This window comes from Cheilinus undulatus, linkage group 4 (genome assembly GCF_018320785.1).
Source record: "Cheilinus undulatus linkage group 4, ASM1832078v1, whole genome shotgun sequence".
Taxonomy (NCBI): Eukaryota; Metazoa; Chordata; class Actinopteri; order Labriformes; family Labridae; genus Cheilinus; species Cheilinus undulatus.
Genome location: NC_054868.1, coordinates 48,109,722 through 48,130,371, shown reverse-complemented (window position 1 = coordinate 48,130,371; position 20,650 = coordinate 48,109,722). Strand labels below are relative to the sequence as shown.

General features: G+C 39.5%; 2 protein-coding genes across 2 annotated transcripts; one reads left to right on the top strand and one right to left on the bottom strand.

Annotated features, from left to right (window-relative positions):
- Window positions 1-193: 193 nt before the first annotated feature.
- LOC121507971 (caspase b-like) lies at window positions 194-4,575 on the bottom strand. Its single transcript, XM_041784403.1, has 4 exons — window positions 4,507-4,575; window positions 1,593-1,636; window positions 1,097-1,370; window positions 194-994 (listed from the first exon to the last, which is right to left on the bottom strand). Exons 3-4 carry the CDS (start codon window positions 1,359-1,361, stop codon window positions 813-815), a joined length of 447 nt encoding a protein of 148 aa, XP_041640337.1. The 5' UTR covers window positions 1,362-1,370; window positions 1,593-1,636; window positions 4,507-4,575; the 3' UTR covers window positions 194-812.
- Window positions 4,576-5,848: 1,273 nt separating this feature from the next.
- Window positions 5,849-20,650, top strand: LOC121507825 (vascular cell adhesion protein 1-like). The gene is made up of 7 exons (XM_041784165.1): window positions 5,849-6,091; window positions 11,911-12,121; window positions 12,275-12,350; window positions 15,052-15,190; window positions 15,271-15,600; window positions 18,905-19,132; window positions 20,108-20,650. The coding sequence occupies exons 1-7, from the start codon at window positions 6,037-6,039 to the stop codon at window positions 20,176-20,178; spliced, it is 1,110 nt and encodes a 369-aa protein (XP_041640099.1). The 5' UTR covers window positions 5,849-6,036; the 3' UTR covers window positions 20,179-20,650.

Sequence of the window (20,650 nt, the reverse complement as noted above, 5' to 3'; positions counted from 1 at the left end):
CTACAACAACAGCTGTGAGAGTCCTAATATTCTTGCCTAAATGGGAAGTTTATACCTGGGAGTACACACCTGCTACATTTCAATCCTACCTTTATAGACGGTCAGTGATCCTGTTACAGTGCCATGGCTAACAGAGACTTATAAACACAACATGACTCCAGTATTAAAACTCAGAACAGCATTCATGTTTGATTAAAAAATATTTATTAAAGATGTGTGTACAGTCTCACAAGGATAATAAAAGGAGGGTTTTTCGGTGTTACCTGGTGTATACGAATTGTGCATGACGAATTATGGCACACAGTCAGGTAAAGTCAATGATCACTTCATTAGGTACACCTGTTCAGCTTCTCGTTAACGCTAATATCTAATCAGTCAATCACATTGCAGTAATCTATGTCTTTAGGCATGTAGACATGGTCACAACAATGTGCTGAATCTTAAATGGAGTTTCAGAACAGGGAGGAATGCTGATTTACCATTCAAATAGTCAGTTCTACTTTGGTGTGTCCTCAGTTTGCAGTTCTAAGCTGACTGGAGTGGACTACTGCTGCAGTCCACCTGTTTCAAGATTTGGCGTTTGTTCTGAGATGCTCTCACATGGTACGTCTAAAGTCAATTAAATCACCTTTCTTCATGCTCGGTTTGAGCTTCAGCAGAATATCCTGACCATGTCTATAATGCCCAAATGCACTGCTTGTGGATATGTGATTGGCTGATTACATATTTGGGTTAATGAATACACGAGCAAGTATATCTAAATGCACTTTACCCTCCAGATGTCTAAATCTGACACAGTTTCCTGAGCTTATTTATTTGATGTTTAAGGTCCAATGTCCAGTTGAACCGCCAGTACTGATATTCGGAGCGATAAGCACAGCTCCGTTTGAGACTGAAATTGCTGCAGGAGCAGCAGCAGGAGCTGCAGCAGCAGGAGCTGCAGCAGGAGGTGCAGCAGCAGAAGAGGATGTGGAGGCTGTAGCACTTTCTGCCCCTAAAAAATAAAGAAACAGACATTAAATACAAATTAATGAATAAAATGTGGTGAATGTTTTTGACTGATTTTGGTTGTTTTGCCTCTCATCATCATCAGCACCTTTATATGCGCTCAGTAACGTCTTTGCTGCTTGGTTGTTCCCCGTCTCGCAAAGGATCTCCACAGCAAGGTTCACTGCAGTCTCCTTCCCATACCTTGTCACCATCTTGTCCACAGTATCGGTCCGCGATGCATTCTGTAGTTGGGACCGGGGAACTGGTTTGCAGTGGCCAAGGATCTCCATGGAGAGGAACCACTTAAATTTTTTGAAGTCATCTTCAAGCAGATCTTCCAGAGTCTCGAGGAGCAACTTTTGGGCTGACATGTCAGCTCACTGAGGGAGAAATTGGAAAAGATTAATGGATTAGACCTCAGCTGTTCTTTAGCCATCGTTCATGCGACTCTAAGTTGCCATCAATTTATTAGCTGTAAATATTAAAGTACACATAGAAGATCAAGACTCGTGTTTTTAATGTTGCCATGTCTTCTATTTGTCAACTGTTGTTTTAAGGAATAAGGTTTTGTGCCAAACCAGAGATCTTTAAGGATTACTTACTTAAAAGTGTCCTCTCTGTTTTCTTATAATACAGGCTTTTGACCCTGCAAGGGAGAAAAGCGGTTAAAAAAGTTGCACAAATCCCTGTTAGCTTGGTCAGTGTTGTTATGCGTTCCTGCGTGTTCTGAGCAAAGAAGCAGCTGCTAGCAATAAACAGTAGATAGTGTGGGTTTTAGTGGTGCAGTTTGTGACGTGACAGCAGCTCACACTTAAAGGTCGAGTATGTATCATTTGATGAGAACCATGTAGAATCAACTCTACTCCCTCCCTTCAGTGTTTGAGCTCCGCTGAATTGAATATTGATGGTGGCAAAGCTCTCATGGAGCGATGTTGCTCCACTTTTCCACTGAAATCAATGGCCGGATTACAGGCAAGAAAACACTTCATCTCAGCATGAACAAATTCTGCATAGGACTGTACACCGCCGGTAACTCCGCCATTGGACCCTGACGGGTTGTGTTGTTTTTGTGGGCATACGATACTAAAAATAAATCAATTACCACAGCTTTAAGATGTCTCAGCACCTCATACTCGTGTAAGTCAGCCCCAGTATACACACAAAGACAAAATTGTTGGTAAAGAAGAAACACCCACAATGGTCACTGAAATAAATTGAAACTGACAAAAAAAAATGACTAAAGAGTTACTGAAACTTAACTAATACAAATCTGAGATTGCTTTTGAATTGTGATTCAGGAAAATCATTTAAAAAAAACAAACAAAATAAATTAATCAAACTGGCCTGGACAAAAATGGTGGTACCTCTAGATCAGAGGTTCAATATTGTGACCATAGGGATGTTAAACTAAGGTGTGTCCTGTATTAAGCTTGACAGCTTCTTCAAACTTGTAATCAGTCAGACTGTCTCTTCAAAGGGTGAAAAGTCGTCACTGTGCTGTTCGGTATCATGGTGTGTACCACACTGAACGTGGAGCACAGAAAGCTAAGGAGACAGTTGTCCCAGGAGATTAGAAAGACAATGATGGACAAGCATGTTAATGGTGAGGGCTATAAGACTGTCTCCAAACAGCTTGATGTTCCTGTGACTACAGCTGCACATATTATTCAGAAGTTTAAGATCTACAGGACTGTAGCCAACCTCCCTGGACATGGCCGCAAGAGGAAAATTGATAACAAATTGAAGAGATGAATAACAGGAATGGTAACCAAAGAGCCCAGAATAACTGAACTCCAAGGTCAAGGTGTGTCAGTGTCAGGGCACACCATCCATCACTGTTTGAGCCAAAGTGGACTTAATGGAAGATGACCGAGGAAGACTCCACTGTTGAAAACAAATCATAAAATAAGAGTGGAATTTGCCAAAATGGATATCAATTAGCCACAAAGCTTCTGGGAGAGCTTTTGGCCAGTCACATCAGCTCTGTGTTCACAGACGCAGAAATGAAGCATAGAAAGAAAAGAAGACTAACCTACTTTGAAACATGGGGGAGGCTCTGTTATGTTCTGGAGCTGCTTTGCTGCATCTGGCACAGGGTGTCTTGAATCTGTGCAGCATTCAATGAAATCTCAAGACTATCAAGGCATTCTGGAGCCAAATGTGCTGCAGAAAGCTTGGTCTCAGTCGCAGGTCATAGCTCCTCCAACAGGATAATGACCCATAACACAGAGCTAAAAACACCCAAGAATGGCTAACAGCAAAATATTGGGCTATTCTGAAGAGGCCCTCTATGAACCCTGATCCAAATCCTATTGCACATCTGTGGAAATAGCTGAAATATGCAGTCTGGAGAAGGAACCCATCAAACCTGAGACAGCTGGAGCAGTTTGCTAAAGAGGAGTGGGCCAAAATACCTGTGGACAGGTGCAGAAGTCTCATTGAGAGTAACAGAAAAAGCTATGATTTTAGTCCAGGCCAGCTTCAGTGGTTTGTTTTGTCAAATGATTTTGTTGAACCACAATTCAAATGAAATGTCTGATTTTCATTACTTAATTTTCAGTACATTTGTATTTATCATAACTTTGGTCAGTCTAAGTTATTTCAGTGACTGTTGTGGGTTTGAGGGTAACAACAATTTTGTCAACATGTGTAAACCACAGCCATCATTTAGGATAGTAGTGTCAAACTCAATGACAGCAGGGGTCAGATTTTGAATTAAGGTCTAACCTGAGGGCCTAACAGGGTCCACATTTAACCAAACTGTCAACCTCATTTTTGCCAGTAATAAATTATGGGGGGAAAAATTAACACTGATGAAAAATGATTTTGAGATTTAAAAAAGTCAAATGCTAAGCTTAAAGGCTTAAAGCCTGAGATAAAAAGTCAAACTTGTTAGTGCAAAAGGTCAAAACATAAAATTAGATGTTAAAATAATGCTTTTAAAGGGTCAATATATAAAAAAGAAATTCACAATATTGTTTTTTTCAGGCAAAAAATATGACTCAAAATTTAAAACCAGGAATCAAAAATGTCAAAAAAAAAAAAAAAACAAAAAAAAACAAAAAAACACAGTTGAGACCAAAAAAAAGCATGCACCACAAAGTATCATGTATCATGCCAAGGCAGAAAACTTCAACGGAACAAGTTCAACAAGTAAGCACAAGTCTTCTTCCGCCTCTGTTTCACTTCTACGTTCTCAGCAGAGGGCTGTTCAACATGAGCTCGGTTTCCTCCAAGTTTCTGCCTGTTAGGAGGTTTTTAAAGCCACTGTGGCTGAGTGTTTGCTATTTTTTAGTAAAAAAAAAACTGCTCCGTTTGAAAGGTCTGGACAAAAGTAACGTAAAAAGTGACTGAATCAACTTGAAACTTCTAACCATCACCATTAACCAGTTCATTCAGGGAGGAGGATGCTGCAGGTCATTATAAAGGCTGCAGATTTAACGCTAACTGTAACTTTGATAGTAAACTAAAATTAGGAACACATTTTAAGGAGTCATAAAACAAGGAAATACTTACAGAGTCAGCAGCGGCTGGAGCAGATGTGATGGTTTCTTCAGAAATGACATCTACAACTTTCGGTTTCAGCGGAAGTTTACGACACAGCCGTACAGAGAGAGAGAGAGAGAGAGAGAGAGAGAGAGAGAGAGGAGGGAGGGGCAGGGAGACAGAAACGTCAGGACAGAAGACCATAATCACACAGAGCAGAAGTAAAAACCACAGAAACAGATAAATCCAGAGTTAGCATTTTAAAATCATCATTTCCGCTTTTCTTCTGTTAAAAAAAAACAAAAAAAAACAGCTTAGTCTGCAGGGTCACGGTTTTTTCTCACTTTTATTATTCAGGATACTTACAGCTTTATTCCAGACCAGGGGTGGGCAACTGGTGGCCCGGGGGCCACATGCAGTCCCCATCCTCCAGGCCTGCGCCCGGCCCATGCCCCATCTCTCCAGGAATCCTCCCAGCTGACCCCTCCATGTCACATGTTGCCATCCCTGTCCAGTACATCCCACCAGATCCTGGGCACTGGTCTGAATCAGACCAAGGAGAGCCCATGACATGGTCTTGCCGAGGATACTCCCAAATGCGCTGAAGAGCTGTCATAACAAAGAAGTCCAGCTAGTGCCACAGACCATCAGTCAGCATCCAGACCTCACTAGAATATAATATGACCAGGAGGACTAAGGATCAAAAGACTCTTGCTGTTTCTCAAAGTCAAGGAAAGATCCTGGAACGACTGACTGTTGTTAAAAGAGATGCTACACAACAGTAAACATGGCCCCCTGTCCCAATACTTTTGAAATGTATTGCTGCCATCAAATTTTAAATTCCTTAAACGGTAAAATGTCTCAGTTGCAACATCTGATTTGTTGTTTATGTTCTACTGTAAATAAAATATTGGCTTACGATGTTTTTAAATCACTGCATTCAGTTTTTATTTACATTTTACATAGCGTCCCAACTATTTTGGAATTAGGGTTGTACCAAGAGGGCATTAAGTGGTCACTCTGTCAAATGATTCCTATTGAAAGGCACTAATAAAGGCTCATTTTAAATATTTCCCAGCTCCTAAAAATGAACCACTTCCTGGACGAATGCTACCCCTCCTCTTGTTCTAATCTCTTGTTGGTCAGAATTTTTCAGTGACAACAAATCATCTCTTAGTCTCCTGTTTTGTTCTCCGTTTAGCTCGTCAGCAGCCCCTCTCTGTGTACGTGTAGCGGTTCACTCCCTCTCTCTGGTTCTTGCCCTGTATGCTGCAGCCCCACACTGTTAAAGTCTTGACCCTCCCTTCCTTCCTCTCTTGATACCAGCAGAGAACGCCCAGGGTGGATTTCAGAGGCCAGAGCAAAGGAATGGCCTGATCATCAGCTTCAGACACTCATAAGAGCAGCACATCCACAGTGTACACACCCCCTCTCCCATAAATATCTGAGGCACACTGTGTTTCCTCAGAAGACTCAGGACTTTCACTGACGACATCATAGAACGGACAGGAGCTGGTGTTTGAGACATCATATCAGCCGAGCCGAGGACACTGATGAAGGATGAGTGCATCTAGGTGGTTGATCACGCCTCTGCTGTTGTACCTGTTCAGCTCAGGTGAGTGAAATGACAGCTGGATAGATGCTGTAGTACTCAGGGTCAATGAGACATAAACAGCCATGGCAGAGACAATCAGACAGCTTAATTAGAATAGCTACCTTATACAGGCACTTATCACAGGCAAGGCCGCCCATGGGGGGGTAAAGGGGAGAGCTCTCTGGGGCCCAGTCAAACTGGGGGCTCGTGAGGTCAGCAGAATTATGGTCCATTGTAAACTGAAGCTGTGATAACCATATTTTATTTTTTACCTGAATAATAACCACTCTTATTAAAGCAACAAAACAAGAATTTCATTTATTTAGCACAATATAACAGAATACTAAACCCCTTTTATTAAAACAGATTTACCCTTTTACTTGTAATATTAACAATGTAGATGAACTATTAGAAAAGTCATGTCAGACTTTATAGCTAGGCCATGATGTGCACAAAAGTCAGGATGCCAGAAATAAAATAGAAGAAAATGATAAAACTTTTTTTGAAATATAATGAATGATTGAATGACTGTGAGAAGAGACAAAATAGGTGAAAGGTGGCAAGAATGGGTTAAAGTAGCAAAAATGGTTAAAAAGTGGGAAAAAAATGGGCTAAAGAAAAGAAAAAGTAGCAAGACATAGGCAGAAAGTAGCAAAAATGAGTAAAATGCAGCCAAAACTCAAAAAATTATGGAGTGCTAAATGACAGAAATGGGTGATAAGGGACAAAAATTGGAAAAAGTGGCAAAAATGGGTGAAAATGGGCTAAAAGCAGCCAAAATAGACAAAAAGTATCAACTTCGTGCAACAGAAATAGCAAAAAGTAGCTTAACTCAGCAAAAAATTGCAGATAGAAGATTTAGAAATGGGCAAAAAGTGGCAAGAAAAAGAAACGGGCAAAAAGTTGGGTTAAATATGAGCAAAAAGTAGTTCGAAAGTGGGAGAAATGGGTGGAAAAAGGGCAAAATGGAATATAAGTTGCAACAAAAAAGGCAAAGTGTCAAAGAAGCGAATGGGTTAGTATAGTAAGAAAAAATGTGGCACCAATGGATAAAAAGTGGCAAAAAAAAAGGGCCAAAAATTGGAAAAATGTGCCCAAAGTGACAAAATGGACATAAAGTTACAACCCCCAACCCCCAGCTAAAGTAGGCAAAAGGTTCTAGATGTTTCAGAAATGGGCAAAAATCAACAAAAATAGAAAAAGAATGGCAAAAAAGGTCAAATAAGAGCAAAAGTGGTTATAAAGTGGAAGAAATGGGTGAAAAGGGCAAAAATGGGATAAAGTTGAAAAAGAGGCAAAGTGGCAATAATGGATGGGTTAAAAAGTTAAAAAATGTGGCATGAATGGATTAAAAGCGGCAACAAAGGAGGGGAAAAAGTGGAAAAATGGGGTAAGGTGGCAAAACTGGTCAAAAAGTGGGAAAAATGGGCCCAAAGTGACAAAATGGACAAAAAGTTGCCAAAAAATTCAAATTAATGTATGCAATAAGTTCAAAAAGATGTTGCAGAAATGCACAAAAAATGGGTGAAAAATGGTAAAAAAACAAAACAAAACAAAAATAAAAACAAACAATAAAATACAAAATGGTGAAAAGGAGCAATAAATGGAATACTAGTGACAAAAACAGTTTGAAAGAGTGAAAAAATGGGCAAAAATAGACCAAAAGTGGAACGAATGTGCAAGAAAAGGCAACAGGCGGCTGAAGTAGGCAAAAAGTTGTAAATAGATCTTGCAGAATAGGCAAAAACTGTGTCTGGAATGGGTGAATAAGCGCTAAAATATGATAAAAGTTGCAAAAAAGAGGCAAAACATGCGGCAACAATGGATGGAAAGAAATGGTTAAAAAGTAGTAAAAAACAATCATTCCAATATCAGAACCCAGCTATAGCTAAACATACTTTTCAGGTCTGAGGGGACCGCTTGCCAGGATGCTAGCACCAATGCTACTTATCCAACACACTGACATCAGCCGATTCTGCATGCAGGCCTGATTACAGGTAGTAAATGTAAATAGGTATGATACTTGTGTAAGTGATTTATCAATTCATTAATTTTTTTTACAACTAAAAAAAAAGACAACAAACCCAGCTGGTCCACATAAAAAGCACCTCTTTGACGGGACACTATTTAGTTTAATTTTTTCCCTTTACTTATTTTTTTATGTGTTCATTTGGCGACGGTGAGAAAAGGGATAAGAAAAAAATGTTTCTGTAGACTTCTGAGTTCGTTTTGCTGCTACCATCATGTGTTACATCATCAACGAAGATTAATGAGCCCATCCCAGAAGAAGCTATGCAAGCCCAAGCCATGACATTACCTCCACTGTGTTTAACAGATGAGCTTGTATGTTTGGGATCATGAGCAGATCCTTTCTTTCTCCAACCTTTAGCCTTTCCATCACTTTGATAAAGGTTAATCTTTGCCTTCCTGTTCTTCTTGCTAATGAGTGGTTTGCACCTTCTAGTGTAGCCTCTGTACTTCTGTTCATGAAGTCTCAGACTTTTCAGCAGGGAAAACATTTGGAACATAACAAAAAAAAACATCCAGAAGAGAAAACCCAGAACTGTAGAGCTGCTAGAATCCTTCATCAGACAAAAATGGGACAACATTTCTCCTGCAACTAGTCTCCTCACTCTCCAGACATTTACAAACTGTTGTTAAAGAAGAGGGGATGCTACACAATGGTAAACATGGCCCTGTCCCTCCTTAAAAAAATGTTGCTGCCACAACTTTAAAAGAGCAAATATTTGTCATGAAATAGTAAAATGTCTCAGTTTTAACATCTGATGTGTTGTTTGTTGTTTGGGTTATGAGATTTGACAATCTTTGCATTCTGTTTTATTTACATTTTACACAGCGCCCCAAGTTTTTTGGAATTGGGGCTGTAGTTACTTCCACATCTACCATTAAATTGTGCCTGAGACCAACTTTTCAAGTGAACTTGAACAGGATCGAGTATAGCATGCTTGTGTTCACACTGACCAAACTGAAGTGGATTTCAGTTTCAAGGGTAATTGGATCCCAGCCAAGGTCCCTAATATGAAAGCATCCTAAATAATGCATGTGTCCTGTTATGATGCGATGCACAAGTAGTTAACATACTCAGAGGGGGGCAAACATGCTTCAGCATGGGCAAGGGGAAACTGGGCCTAGTCAGTTTGCTCTGACCTATTCCTAAGGCTGCTTTTTTAACCATTATGCTGTGTTTTAAACCCTAGAAGAAAAGGCAATCAAGAATAGAAATGGCATTTAATTAGATTCATCCTGATATACAGCTCTACGTAAGGGGCAAACTGTACTGTTAATATAACATGATTCGTCTTTAAGTTATTTGCTGAGTGTTGTGTGGGAAATGTAACTATAAATTCTGCCAACACACCCACCCACAGCAGAGAGCTACTGTGTCTGAGATCATTTGATAGGCGGCAGAACAAGCCAGGGACTCGGTGGAACAATGGTCATAGAAAAGAGGAGCGAGTTCTTTGACTTGGGCAGGGTGTCCTTCCTTCCTCAGAGGAACACACTGGGTGTATTCAGTGCACTACAAAACAATGGTTCACAATGGATCAGCTAAAATGACTATTATTTTACGAGATGGCAAAATTCAAATGACCCTTGCCTGCGTTATGTAAAAAAAAGAAGGAATGACTCATGAGTTCATACAGATTACAGCACAAAAATAATAAACCAATCAAGAGATACAGCTTTTGTTTTCTGTGTTTACAGTGAACTCTAGAAAAATGTTAATGCTGCTGATAAACATGCCAACATAAAAAATAATTTGTTTAAAAAGCATGGTTTGGATGACTGCAGAAACTGGACTAACTTATATCAATGCTCAAAAACATGATGTTTTTCTGCAGATTCATACCTTGCAGTTTCTACAATCAGACAGGCTGTATAATGAGATACATAGAAGTGGAGGAAAGTACTTTAAAGCTCTAAATGGGCCTAGATGCTGTAGTTATCATCAAAACATTTTTTTAAACATTGGGAATGATCCCTACACCTCACAAAACGTTATTTATCACCACCGGTTAACCATTCGACTGGCGTGGAGGCTACTGGTATAAGAAATAACTTCATCCTGCAGGTCTACTACTACATGTCTAGCCAGAGGAAGGGAGGCAAGAATCTAGAGCAGCCTTAATTTGAGGGAATCTTCTGGGGCCAACCAAAACTCTTGCAACCAGAAAATAACACTCAGATATTTCCCTTTATGTGTTTCTTTCATGAACAGAGTTTCCTCAATGCTTGGCTCTCTGAGACACTGACATTAGTAAAGAAGTGTTTTTGGCATTACAAAGTACTAATGAGCAACTGCAAATCACTTAAATATTCACATTTGTTCTTAAAGCTAGATATTTCATTTCTTAGTTCCTTTTTGTAATTTAATTTATTTAATTCTTAATATCATTATTATTATCCATTTCCTTTTCTCTCCCTTTTAAATCTTATGTTTACCCTTATTTTATTTGTATTTATTTATTTAAATTTTATGTATGTATGTATGTATGTATTTTATTCTTATTAGTTTTAAAAACTGTATATCATCAGTAGATTTTATTTGTATATTTTGCAACTGTTAATAAAACAATTTTTTTTAAAATTCTTATTTATAAAGCATTTTGTGGCCTAGCAAACTCTTTCCTAGTAGCATTCATGTCTCCGAAGACCCTTAAAAAATCCTTAAAACTGGCAAGCTAGCATCATAGTATAACGTTTAATCAAGTGTTGCCAGTTAATCCAACACCAGTTACAACATGACACCAGTTCTATAAATCAGACTAAATAAATGATAAAAAATAACCTAGCACACAAATGGATTTGTTTCACACATCCATCTGGTAATCCCCTCATAGACGGTGTTTGGGAAAGGGCAGAGCCTTTAAAAAACTCCACTACTAGCCACTACCGAGCTAGAGGAGTAAACTTCATACAGAACTGCATATCGTGAACCATGCAAATTATTTTTTCCGCCATAACTGCACCGGCCTCTTGTTGCTGCTTGTTTACGTCACGACTCTGCTGCACCTGAAAGTACTGCCCCTCGTCACTGATTGGTTCTGTCACTTTCTAACTTGGCCCAAACTGTTCAGATGGGAGCTTTGGAAGATGGATTTGCCAGTAAGAGACATGAAAACGGGCGTATCCATTTGCTTTGCAAGGTTATAATAAAAATGGAATAAGTTGAAACTTCTGGCTATGCTTTGTTACTTCTGAGACTTAAAATAGCCATAGGACATCAAATATTTTCCAACCATTTAAAACATTATTCAATACCATTATTAATATAATCGTTACCATTTTTAATATGATTTCTGTGGTCTTCAGTTATTGCACATGACCTCTCAAGGCCTGCATGCAGTACCAGGGGGCCTTATGCCACAGTTTGGGAAGCACTGGTCAAGAGGAGTCTAGTACAAATCTAAAATAGCTGCGCCTCTTTAACAGCTTTTCTCCCTTGTTTTGAGATTAAAGATACTTCGAATGGAAATGTTGATAAACCTTGTGAGGTAGGGGAGCAAGTTCTGATGCATCATTCATGAATAAGCTGGTTCTACATGCCTGTCTTATGAAGGACAGGGGCTGGTGTGTATACACCAGCATGCAGACTGGCCTCCCATTGTACAGGGTACTTAGAAGTACAAAATACAACTACTGAGCAACTTAAGATGTACATCTATCAAAATAGTGAAAGAATTCCACCGTCAATACTTCTTATCTTCTTAAATTAAAGTGAACTTCTTTTACCCTTCAATGATTTAAAAGAGACATTTTTAAATGTTGACATAGTTAAATGACTTATTGTCTTTATCTCTCCCACTCTCTGACCCCAGCTACCTCATCCCCGGTTTCCATTTCCACATCTGCTCCACCTCTTCTGTCACAAATTTCACGTCCCTCTCCCGTGCCAACAGTCCTCCCGTCTCCACCTTCTCCTTCTCTCAGCGTCCCTCCACCCATCCCGTCCCTCCTCAGCAGTCCTGCAGAGATGACAGAGAGGGTCCAGTGCCCTCTCATGATGTCTCCGTCCATTCTGGTGGTCAGGTACGTCAGTTTGTCGCTGTTTTGGTGATTTAAAGGTATACAGGGATAATGAGAGCACTGGTGTCAATTTATGCTTTGTTTTACCACTGACCTGTTTTCTATTTTCTGTATAAGTGACTGAAAACTGATTTTATATAAACTCTCCTCTGACAGGTATGGAGATCCAGTCACAGCCAACTGCTCTGTGCTGAGTAGAGGGTTTCCTCTTCTTGGTTGGGAAGTCTCAATGGTACGAGAACTGCTTGAACTCAGTGATTAAAAACTTAGCTAAAATTGACACCACATTTTTGTGAATAGAAAACTCTGGCAAGATCCTACCCTCACCCTGTTTGGAACTTGTTTCCTTTCACCTGTGAATAACTGCTGTCAAGGGCAATCCACGACTTTCCGGCAGGTTATCATGGCTGTCCGCAGGCCTGCCCACAGATTTGTCTCAGTCCCTGACACACAGAAGGGCCCTCCTCAGTTGTGATTTAATGTAGTATCGGTGCATGTGTGTTGGATCAGTGGCACTGGTGTGAGCGAATGTTGTGGCTAACAGGTTCTTCATTTTGGAAATGAAAAAGTGTCAAAATATTGTTGGGTTCTCATGTTGAAATTATTTATTTGAGCCACCTTTAACCCATTTTTGCATCTTTACACCAGTTTTTGCCACATTTTAACCTCTTTTCACCACCTTGTTTCCCCACCCATTTTGTCACTGTTTAACCATTTTTCTGACATTAAAATCACATTTCAATACATTTTCCACTAATTTATCCCTTTTTTCACACTTATCAATTTTCTGCCCATTTCTGCAACTTGTAACCATTTTCTGCCTATTATTGCCTCTGTTGAACTATTATTGTCCCTATTAACACATCTCAACAGTTTTAAATTCTTTTTAAATCCATTTGAATCACATTTTTATATTTTCTATCCCCATTTTTGGCCACTTAAAATGCTTTTTAGCCACACTAAACACATTTTTGCCATTTTTAACTACATCTTGGTCCTTTTAAATTATTAGCTCTTTTGAACTTTTAAAATAGAAATATAAATTAGACTTTCACCACCTTTACCGCTATCATTTTCAACTTTTTTCAATTTGCACATTTTTTGCTACATATAACCACTTTTGTAAACTTTTTTCTAATTTTTGCCACCACAACCCTGTTTTTTTTCTCCTTTAAACCCTCTCCAACAATTTAATCTGCTGTTTTTGCCAATTTGACCAATTTCCACCTATTTTTGTCACTGTTCAACTCATTTTGATACCTTCACACCTTTTTTTTTACTTTTTTTACAACTATTCTTGCTCATTTTAATTGCATTCACTATTTGTTATGCCTGTTATTTGTCACTTTTTGTCCTTAGCCACTATTGTTGCTTTTATAGATGCATTATTGCCACGATAAACCCCTTTAACATCCATTTTTGTCCATTTTAACCAAATAAATCTATTCATTGTGCCCATTTTTGCCACTTTCTGCATATTTTGCCCCTGTTGGCCTATCTTTATTAACCCCTTTTCACCATTTTTATGCCCATTTTTGCTATATCTTAACCTATATTTGCCACTTTCTGCTTGTTTTTTAACTGCTATTTACCTTCATTGCCACTATTAACCCTTAACACCACATTTTGGGCCCATTTTCCCACTTTCCTCCTGCTGTTGCCTCTGTGACCTATTATAGCTACTAGTAACCCTTTCACCACTTTTTATGCCCATTTTTGTCAATTTTAACTGTGTTTCATTATTTGTTATGCCCATTTTTACCACTTTTGTCTCATTTTGTCCTCTGATGACCTTACATTACCACTAATAATCACTTTGCATCACAAGAAAACTTTTGCCATTTTTAACAGCCAATTATTTGTGCCTCTGTTGACCTTTTAGTGCCATCAACTCCTCTTCACCACTCTTTGAGCCCATTTAAACCTCATTTCATTGTTTTAGCCCAATTTGCCTCTTTTAATCCATTTTTGCCACTTGCTGGGCACGCAGATGGTCGAGTGGTTTAAGGCATGCCCCATGTATGCAGGCGGCCCAGGTTCAAATGGTCCTTTGCCGCATGTCCCTCCCCACTCTCTCGTCCCCTGTTTCCGAGTCCGTCCACTATCCTCCCTTTATCTAATAAAGGCCCAAAAATAAATCTTTAAAAAAAATTTAAAGTGCCAACTTACCAGCTTTCTGCCCAATTTTGCCATTTCATTTGTTGTTGTTTTGTAAATACAGGTTTATATTTTTAAGAAGGCTATACACTCTGGCAAAAACATATTTTTTGCACTGATTGGAGTGGTTATTTGGCAAGTAAATAAATAAAACATGGACACCACACTTCAACTTTACAGTAGGCCATGATTTTGCTGACCTCCATGGGCCCCTGGTTTGGCTGGGCCCCAGAAAGCTCCCTCCTTATGGATGGCCTTGACTGTCATTATCACAGGCTGTGCTGACTTCAGTCTTAGCTTCTAATGGTCCCAGTGTGTATCGTCTGGTCATGACCTAATGAAGCAAACAGCAATACATCAGCTGCAGAAGTTGAAACATTATCTTGAGTTCAGTGTCATCCAAAAATCTCACCTTGGCTGGGATAGTCCGTCTTAATTCAGCCTCCCTATGAATTCATTCTTATCCCAGGTCTTCATATCCAGACGATGTGCCAGGGCCTCTTGAGGTCTTTTGTGAAGGATAAAGATCCCTTGAACATCTGGATGATGCACACTAGGGTCTAAACTAACTCAGACCTCATCCCTGGTGGACACATAGTGTCATTAACCTGGAGTGTCCAATAATTATCACCATCCCCTCAGCACTGAAGAGGCTTTTCAACAAGAAAAGCAAACAGTTTCCTGGGCCTTCAGCCTCACAGCTTGGCATGCATTACAGCAGCAGCAAGACGCAAGAGTCTTAAGAGGTTTTTATTCGTGTCATTTTGTGACTCTAGGAGCCTCCTTCACCGACTGAGGATCACTTTCTGGTCTGGAGTGTGAACAGTATGACTGACTGGGGCATCAAACCAATGTGCTGGGCTCTATCTGAACAGGGAGGACAGTGCGACATCAGGCTCCCTCTAGTAATCTTCAGTAAGTTTATGATTTTACTCTGACTTTTTAAAACACACCAAAGCTTTAGGGGTTCATCATTTACTAATCTGTCTCCACAGAGCCTCCAGATAATGTTTCCATCAGCCTGGTTAACCACACAGGGCCGGTGTTAGAGGGTCATCAGTACACCCTGCAGTGTACGGTACAGGGTGTAGCTCCAATTGAAAACCTCGTTGTGACCTTCTACAGAGGACAAACAGCACTGGAGAGAATACAGTCCAACAGCACAATGAAAACACCAGAGACTGAGATATTTACTTTAAATATCTATCCCAGTAGAGAGGATGATGGAGCGGAGTACTGGTGTGAAACCATGCTAGAACTGGGACCTGCTGGGCCCCGGAACCCTCCAGTGATGGGGTCACATAAGCTCATTGCCACCGTCCTCTGTGAGTTGAACCTAAAAAACCTGTCATTTAAGATGTGCAAGCTTCTCTTATGGAAAAATACATTTTCGCCACCTTTTCTTCCTTGCTAGCTCTCTGAGGTATCAACACTTTCAATGCAGTGAAAAACAATTCACAATTAAATTCTGCTAAATAACAGGCATAGTAAAGTTAAAATAAAGTTTTAACTCAATTAGGTAATTTCATTGGACAACTGGCCTTTCCCAATATATTAGTGCATATTAGTAGCCTCAGTCTACTCCTTGTGTCTTTCCTGTGATTGTGTGTACTGAACCAGAGTGGGATAATAAAGCCTAAGGAAACCTTTGCAGGTGTTTGGAGTTAGTCTGAGTCAATGTTCTTACAGGACTAAAAGAGCTGACGATCTGTAATAATCAAAACTGGAACCATTAAAGCTTCTAAAGTATTTCATTGTGACATCTTTGGATGTCTTAGTGCATGTGATGTCTTGGGACGTCTTAGTTATTGGGATGTCGTGCGATGCCCCAGTTTTTGGGACATCTTAGTTCTTGGGAAGTTTTGGGCTGTCTTGGTGCTTGGGATGTCTTAGTTTGTTTGTTGTTTGGGATGTCTTGGGTATTATGTTTTAGGATGTCTTAGTTCTTGGGACATCTTGGGATGTCTTCATTCTTGGGAAGTCTTTTGGTGTCTTAGATCTTGGGACGTCTTGGGATTTCTTGGGATGTCTGAGGTCTTCTTGTCTTAGTTAATGGGAAGTCTTTGGAGGTCTTAGTTCTTCGGACATCTTGGGATGTTTCAATTCTTTTGATATCTTAGTTCTTGGGAAGTCTTGGTTCTTGGGATGTCTTGGTTCTAGTGATGTCGTAGTTCTTCTGATGTCTTGGGACATCTTATTACTTGTGTTGCTTGGAGCGTCTTAATTTTTGGGAAGGCTTGGGTTTGCTTAGTTCTTTTGTTCCTTGGGATGTCTTAGCTCTTGGGATGTCTTAATTCTTCTGGAGTCTTGTGATGTCCTAGTTCTTGGGAAGTCTTAGGATGTCTTAGTTCTTGTGATATCTTGGGATGTCTTAGCTTGTGACACGTCTTTGGACGTCTGAGTTCATGAGGTGCTTGGGCTGTCTTGGTTCTTGGGATGACCTTGTTCAGTGACGTCTTTGGATGTCTTAGCTCTTGTGTTGTTTGGGGCATCTAAGTTCTTGGGATGTCTCATTTCATTTGTTGTTTGGGATGTCTTAGTTCTTGGGAAGTCTTGGGGTTTCTTAAATCTTGGGATGTCTTAGTGTTGGGATGTCTTGGGATATCTGCGGTCTTCTGACGTCTTGGAATGTCTTAATTCCTGGGACATCTTTGGATGTCTTAGTTCTTGGGACATCATGGGATTTCAGAGTTCTTCTTACGTCTGTGGATATCTGTGTTCTTTTGACGTCTTGGGATGTCCTTGTTCTTGTGATGTCCTGTGATGTCTTATTTCTTTGTATATCTTGGGATGTCTTCATTTTTGTGTTGTCTTGGGATGTTATAGCACGAATGAGGTTTTATGATGTCTGGGTAATGTTGCTTGGGTTTAATATGTAGGTTTTGTTTCGTCTACGTTCCTTTAGGGTTCTCTGGATGTTGTTGGGGTATCTGATGTGGTTTTGCTGTCTTTAAGCTCTGCTTGGGTTCTTCTGCTTTGTTTTTCTGCATGTCAAAGCACAATGTAAATCCTTGTTTTTTACAGATGTAATTATCATCATTATTATCTTTATTATTAGTATCTAGAACAGTGGTGCTCAACTGGTCCGGCCCCAGGACCCACCGACAGATCACAACCCAAGATTCCAAGTCATTTTCAACAACGCATGTTTAGTTAATTGAATATGTTGCAGTTTGGAGCATGATTGAACCGAAACAGCCAAAACAGAAAAGAAAAGAGTGTTATGTCCCCCCCCAAGAAAACACAAATTTTATAAGAAAGGTCGCTAATGGGGAAACTAACAAAAACTGCATGAACAAAACAAAATGGGTCTTGGGTTTCGAAAAGGTGGCAGGGGATTATTTCATCTCACTGTCACCCACTAAGTCTATCGAAATGATAGAAGAACTAAAAATTTGACCCAAAATAAGGATAGGTGGGAGTCATTTTCTAATAAGGGGTAAGTGAAATAAAATATTTTTGATTTTCCCCCTCACACACAAACCAAAAGCCCTGAAACAAAATTATCTCTTTTTCCTTAAACACAAATAGAGAGATCCAACTGATGGTGTTGACCCTCACACACTCAAAACCCAACCCAAACTGAGCAGCAGCCTGCTCACTATATAGCCTCCCAGCCCTGCTGATTACCAACAGCTCTCAGCTGGGAGTAGCCACCTCAGGTGCACCAAGTTTGCCTAAACGAGCAGGGTGAATTTTCACTGGGTTTTTGTGGGGGAAAAAAGTGATCTAGTTTCTAAAAAATCTAAGAATTCATAACAAGGGACAAAATTGAAAATTTTAAACCCTCTTTCCCCATCATGTGTTAATTTTTGAAATTATGTCATAATCATGTGAAAAGTAGCCATTTACTGCAAGAAGAGATAAATTAGTTGGAATATTGATCAAACCAGTGTTAATTTTGGCAGCTATTTCCAAGTATTTATTCTTTTGCTTAAATCTGGTACCAAATCATGGTAGTGTGTTCTCTGCACCTGCCAAACCTGGGGTCCCTGCTTTCTACAGCTGAGAGGCAGAAGAGACACAGATGCATTGTTTTTCGACAGATTTACCCACAGGGGGGAAATATCACAGATTTTGAATGTCCAATGAAGACTACATTACGTTTTAGTCTAGTTTTAGTCATCTTGACGAAAACTAAACTTAGCTTTTGTCAGTTTTAGTCATCACAGATCTGTTTTTGCTAGTCCAAGTCTAGTTTCTGTCATGAAAAAAAGGCTGTTGACAAACATTTTTAATTATAGTTTTAGTTGACGAAATTAACACTGGATCAAACATTTCAATTTACCCATTTTCACAGAAAAACAAGGTAAAATAAAAGGTATCAATGCATGTCCAATAAGGAATTCAGGACTTTTGCCACAATGTATTTTTTTAAGACACCTAGTCGCGACTCACTTTTAACCCACCAGTTGAGAACCACTGATCTAGAATATATGGAAGTTTCACTTTTTGCATTGAATAAAAAAAAAAATAACTTCACAATATTCTAATTGCTTGAGCTGCGTGAGTAGATCTTTTGATTATTCCAATTTTTCCATTGGTTTTCTGAAAATACATGATCTTGCTCTTCTACAAACTTGATTTTCCCTCTCTTCCTTCCTCACTCTGACTTCTCTTTTTTCTCAGTTGGTCCAGAGATCATTTGTTCGACAAAAATTGCAGTGAAAGAAGGAGAAAGTCTGAACTGTGATGTGAGAGGAAACCCTATACCATCAGTCACCTGGTACAGAGATGGACACGTGTTTGCTCTGCCCACACACTCGAACATGAAGCATGCTGGGTATTACACAGTTGCTGCTAAAGGGCTGAGAGAGAAAAACTTTACAGTGGAGGTGGAGGTCCTTCCTGGCAGTGGTAAGTTTATCATTTACAGTATCATAATGAACCAAAAGAATTTAGTGAAAGCACAAGACACTTTAGATCTGTTTTGGGGGGATTTGTATGCCTTTAAACTTCGTGGAGGACAGTGGATAGAGTTGGAAACAGAGATGAGAGTGGGGGAGTAACATGAGGGAAAGTAGCCAGAGGCTGGACTTGAACCTAGGTACCCAGCGTGCGTGGGGCATGCCTTAAACCACTAGACCATCTGCGCTCCACCTCCTAGACTTTTTCAACAAAAAAAGCCTAACTGTGCCAAACCGGTAGTTTGGACCAAAAAGTGGGTTGCAGACTCCTCTTCAGCAGGTTGCGAGTGTGCCTGGAAACGGTCCATGAAACTCTTGCTTTCTCTGCGTTTTGTCACATATTTGGTAATCCTGAGGGCCAAGGTGGGACAATTTTCAGTTAATAAATTTGATTGGTTGAAAAATTTGTAATTTTTGTTGTTATTCCTCATTAAATAGATATTTCAGTATAAGTTTGATTGTATGACATATTTGGTGCCTACAGAGATTTCCGTGAGTGTTGCTCCTTCACACAGGATTTACTTGGGGAAGCTAGGCTATATAGTACCAATGACCAGTATAGCTGCTCCACCTAATGTAGAGAGTTCAAGGTAAAAATAAGCCAAGAAGTAATTATGGCTCGATTGCACACAGTATCAAACATTTGTCAAGTGTTATTTTTCATCCCGATAACCTCAGTGGTTGGCAAATGTTGGAATATCCCTTTGAGGAGTAGATGGTAGGACCTGAGCCCTGACCTGTTAAAAACCACTTGTTTAGATTAGAATTTATACATCTGTGAATTGTCATCTATAGATTGTAAAGAAAAGTAGCTTTGTATTCTGATAAGGTCACAGATGTTCAAAGGAGTGTTGAAATATAGAAATAAAGTGAGATGCATGACTAATCTGACGTATAGACTTCATTTTTCTTTTCCTCTTTCTAGGAACAGCAAACAGCTGTAGCAGACTTTTCCTGCTGGCCGTCTTACTCATTCAGACAATTCTCTGGCTGTAGCACCTAAAGGACCCAGCGTGAGGCGTCTTTCATGCAGTTTTGATCAAGTGTTTCTGCAGAGAGAAATGTTTGACCTTTTTATTTTGCAGGCCCGTTCTCATTTTCAACACAGAAAAAAATAAATAAATAGGGGACCTATGAGTCTCTTTTGATGCAGGTAAAAGCCATCTTTTTAGAAATTCTGCCTTGGGATAATTTCATACATTAAATCCATGTAAATCTTAACAAATGCTGCTGTAGAAATAACTTTGGACTCAGATGTACTTGTAAATACAGGATTGATTATCAATAATCACTGTTACATGTCTGTAAAAGCGGTATGCTGTTTTACTTTTAGACTGTTGAGCTTTCTGATGAACAATGCTGTTTTCTTCTCTGGATTTGCGTTTAAATGTTTGCAGTATAAAGACACTTCTTAGGTCCTCTTCCGCTACAGTAAAAATGTGACTGCTGTAAATTAAATTGCTGAACC

What these genes read in the sequence shown, in the direction of transcription:
- LOC121507971 (XM_041784403.1), bottom strand. Translation starts at nt 1,361, where the DNA reads ATGTCAGCCCAAAAGTTGCTCCTCGAGACTCTGGAAGATCTGCTTGAA. An exon ending in GTTACTGAGCGCATATAAAG is followed by an intron (nt 995 to 1,096) that starts GTGCTGATGATG and finishes TTTATTTTTTAG; the next exon opens with GGGCAGAAAGTGCTACAGCC.
- LOC121507825 (XM_041784165.1), top strand. Translation starts at nt 6,037, where the DNA reads ATGAGTGCATCTAGGTGGTTGATCACGCCTCTGCTGTTGTACCTGTTC. An exon ending in GTTGTACCTGTTCAGCTCAG is followed by an intron (nt 6,092 to 11,910) that starts GTGAGTGAAATG and finishes CTCTGACCCCAG; the next exon opens with CTACCTCATCCCCGGTTTCC. An exon ending in CCGTCCATTCTGGTGGTCAG is followed by an intron (nt 12,122 to 12,274) that starts GTACGTCAGTTT and finishes CTCCTCTGACAG; the next exon opens with GTATGGAGATCCAGTCACAG.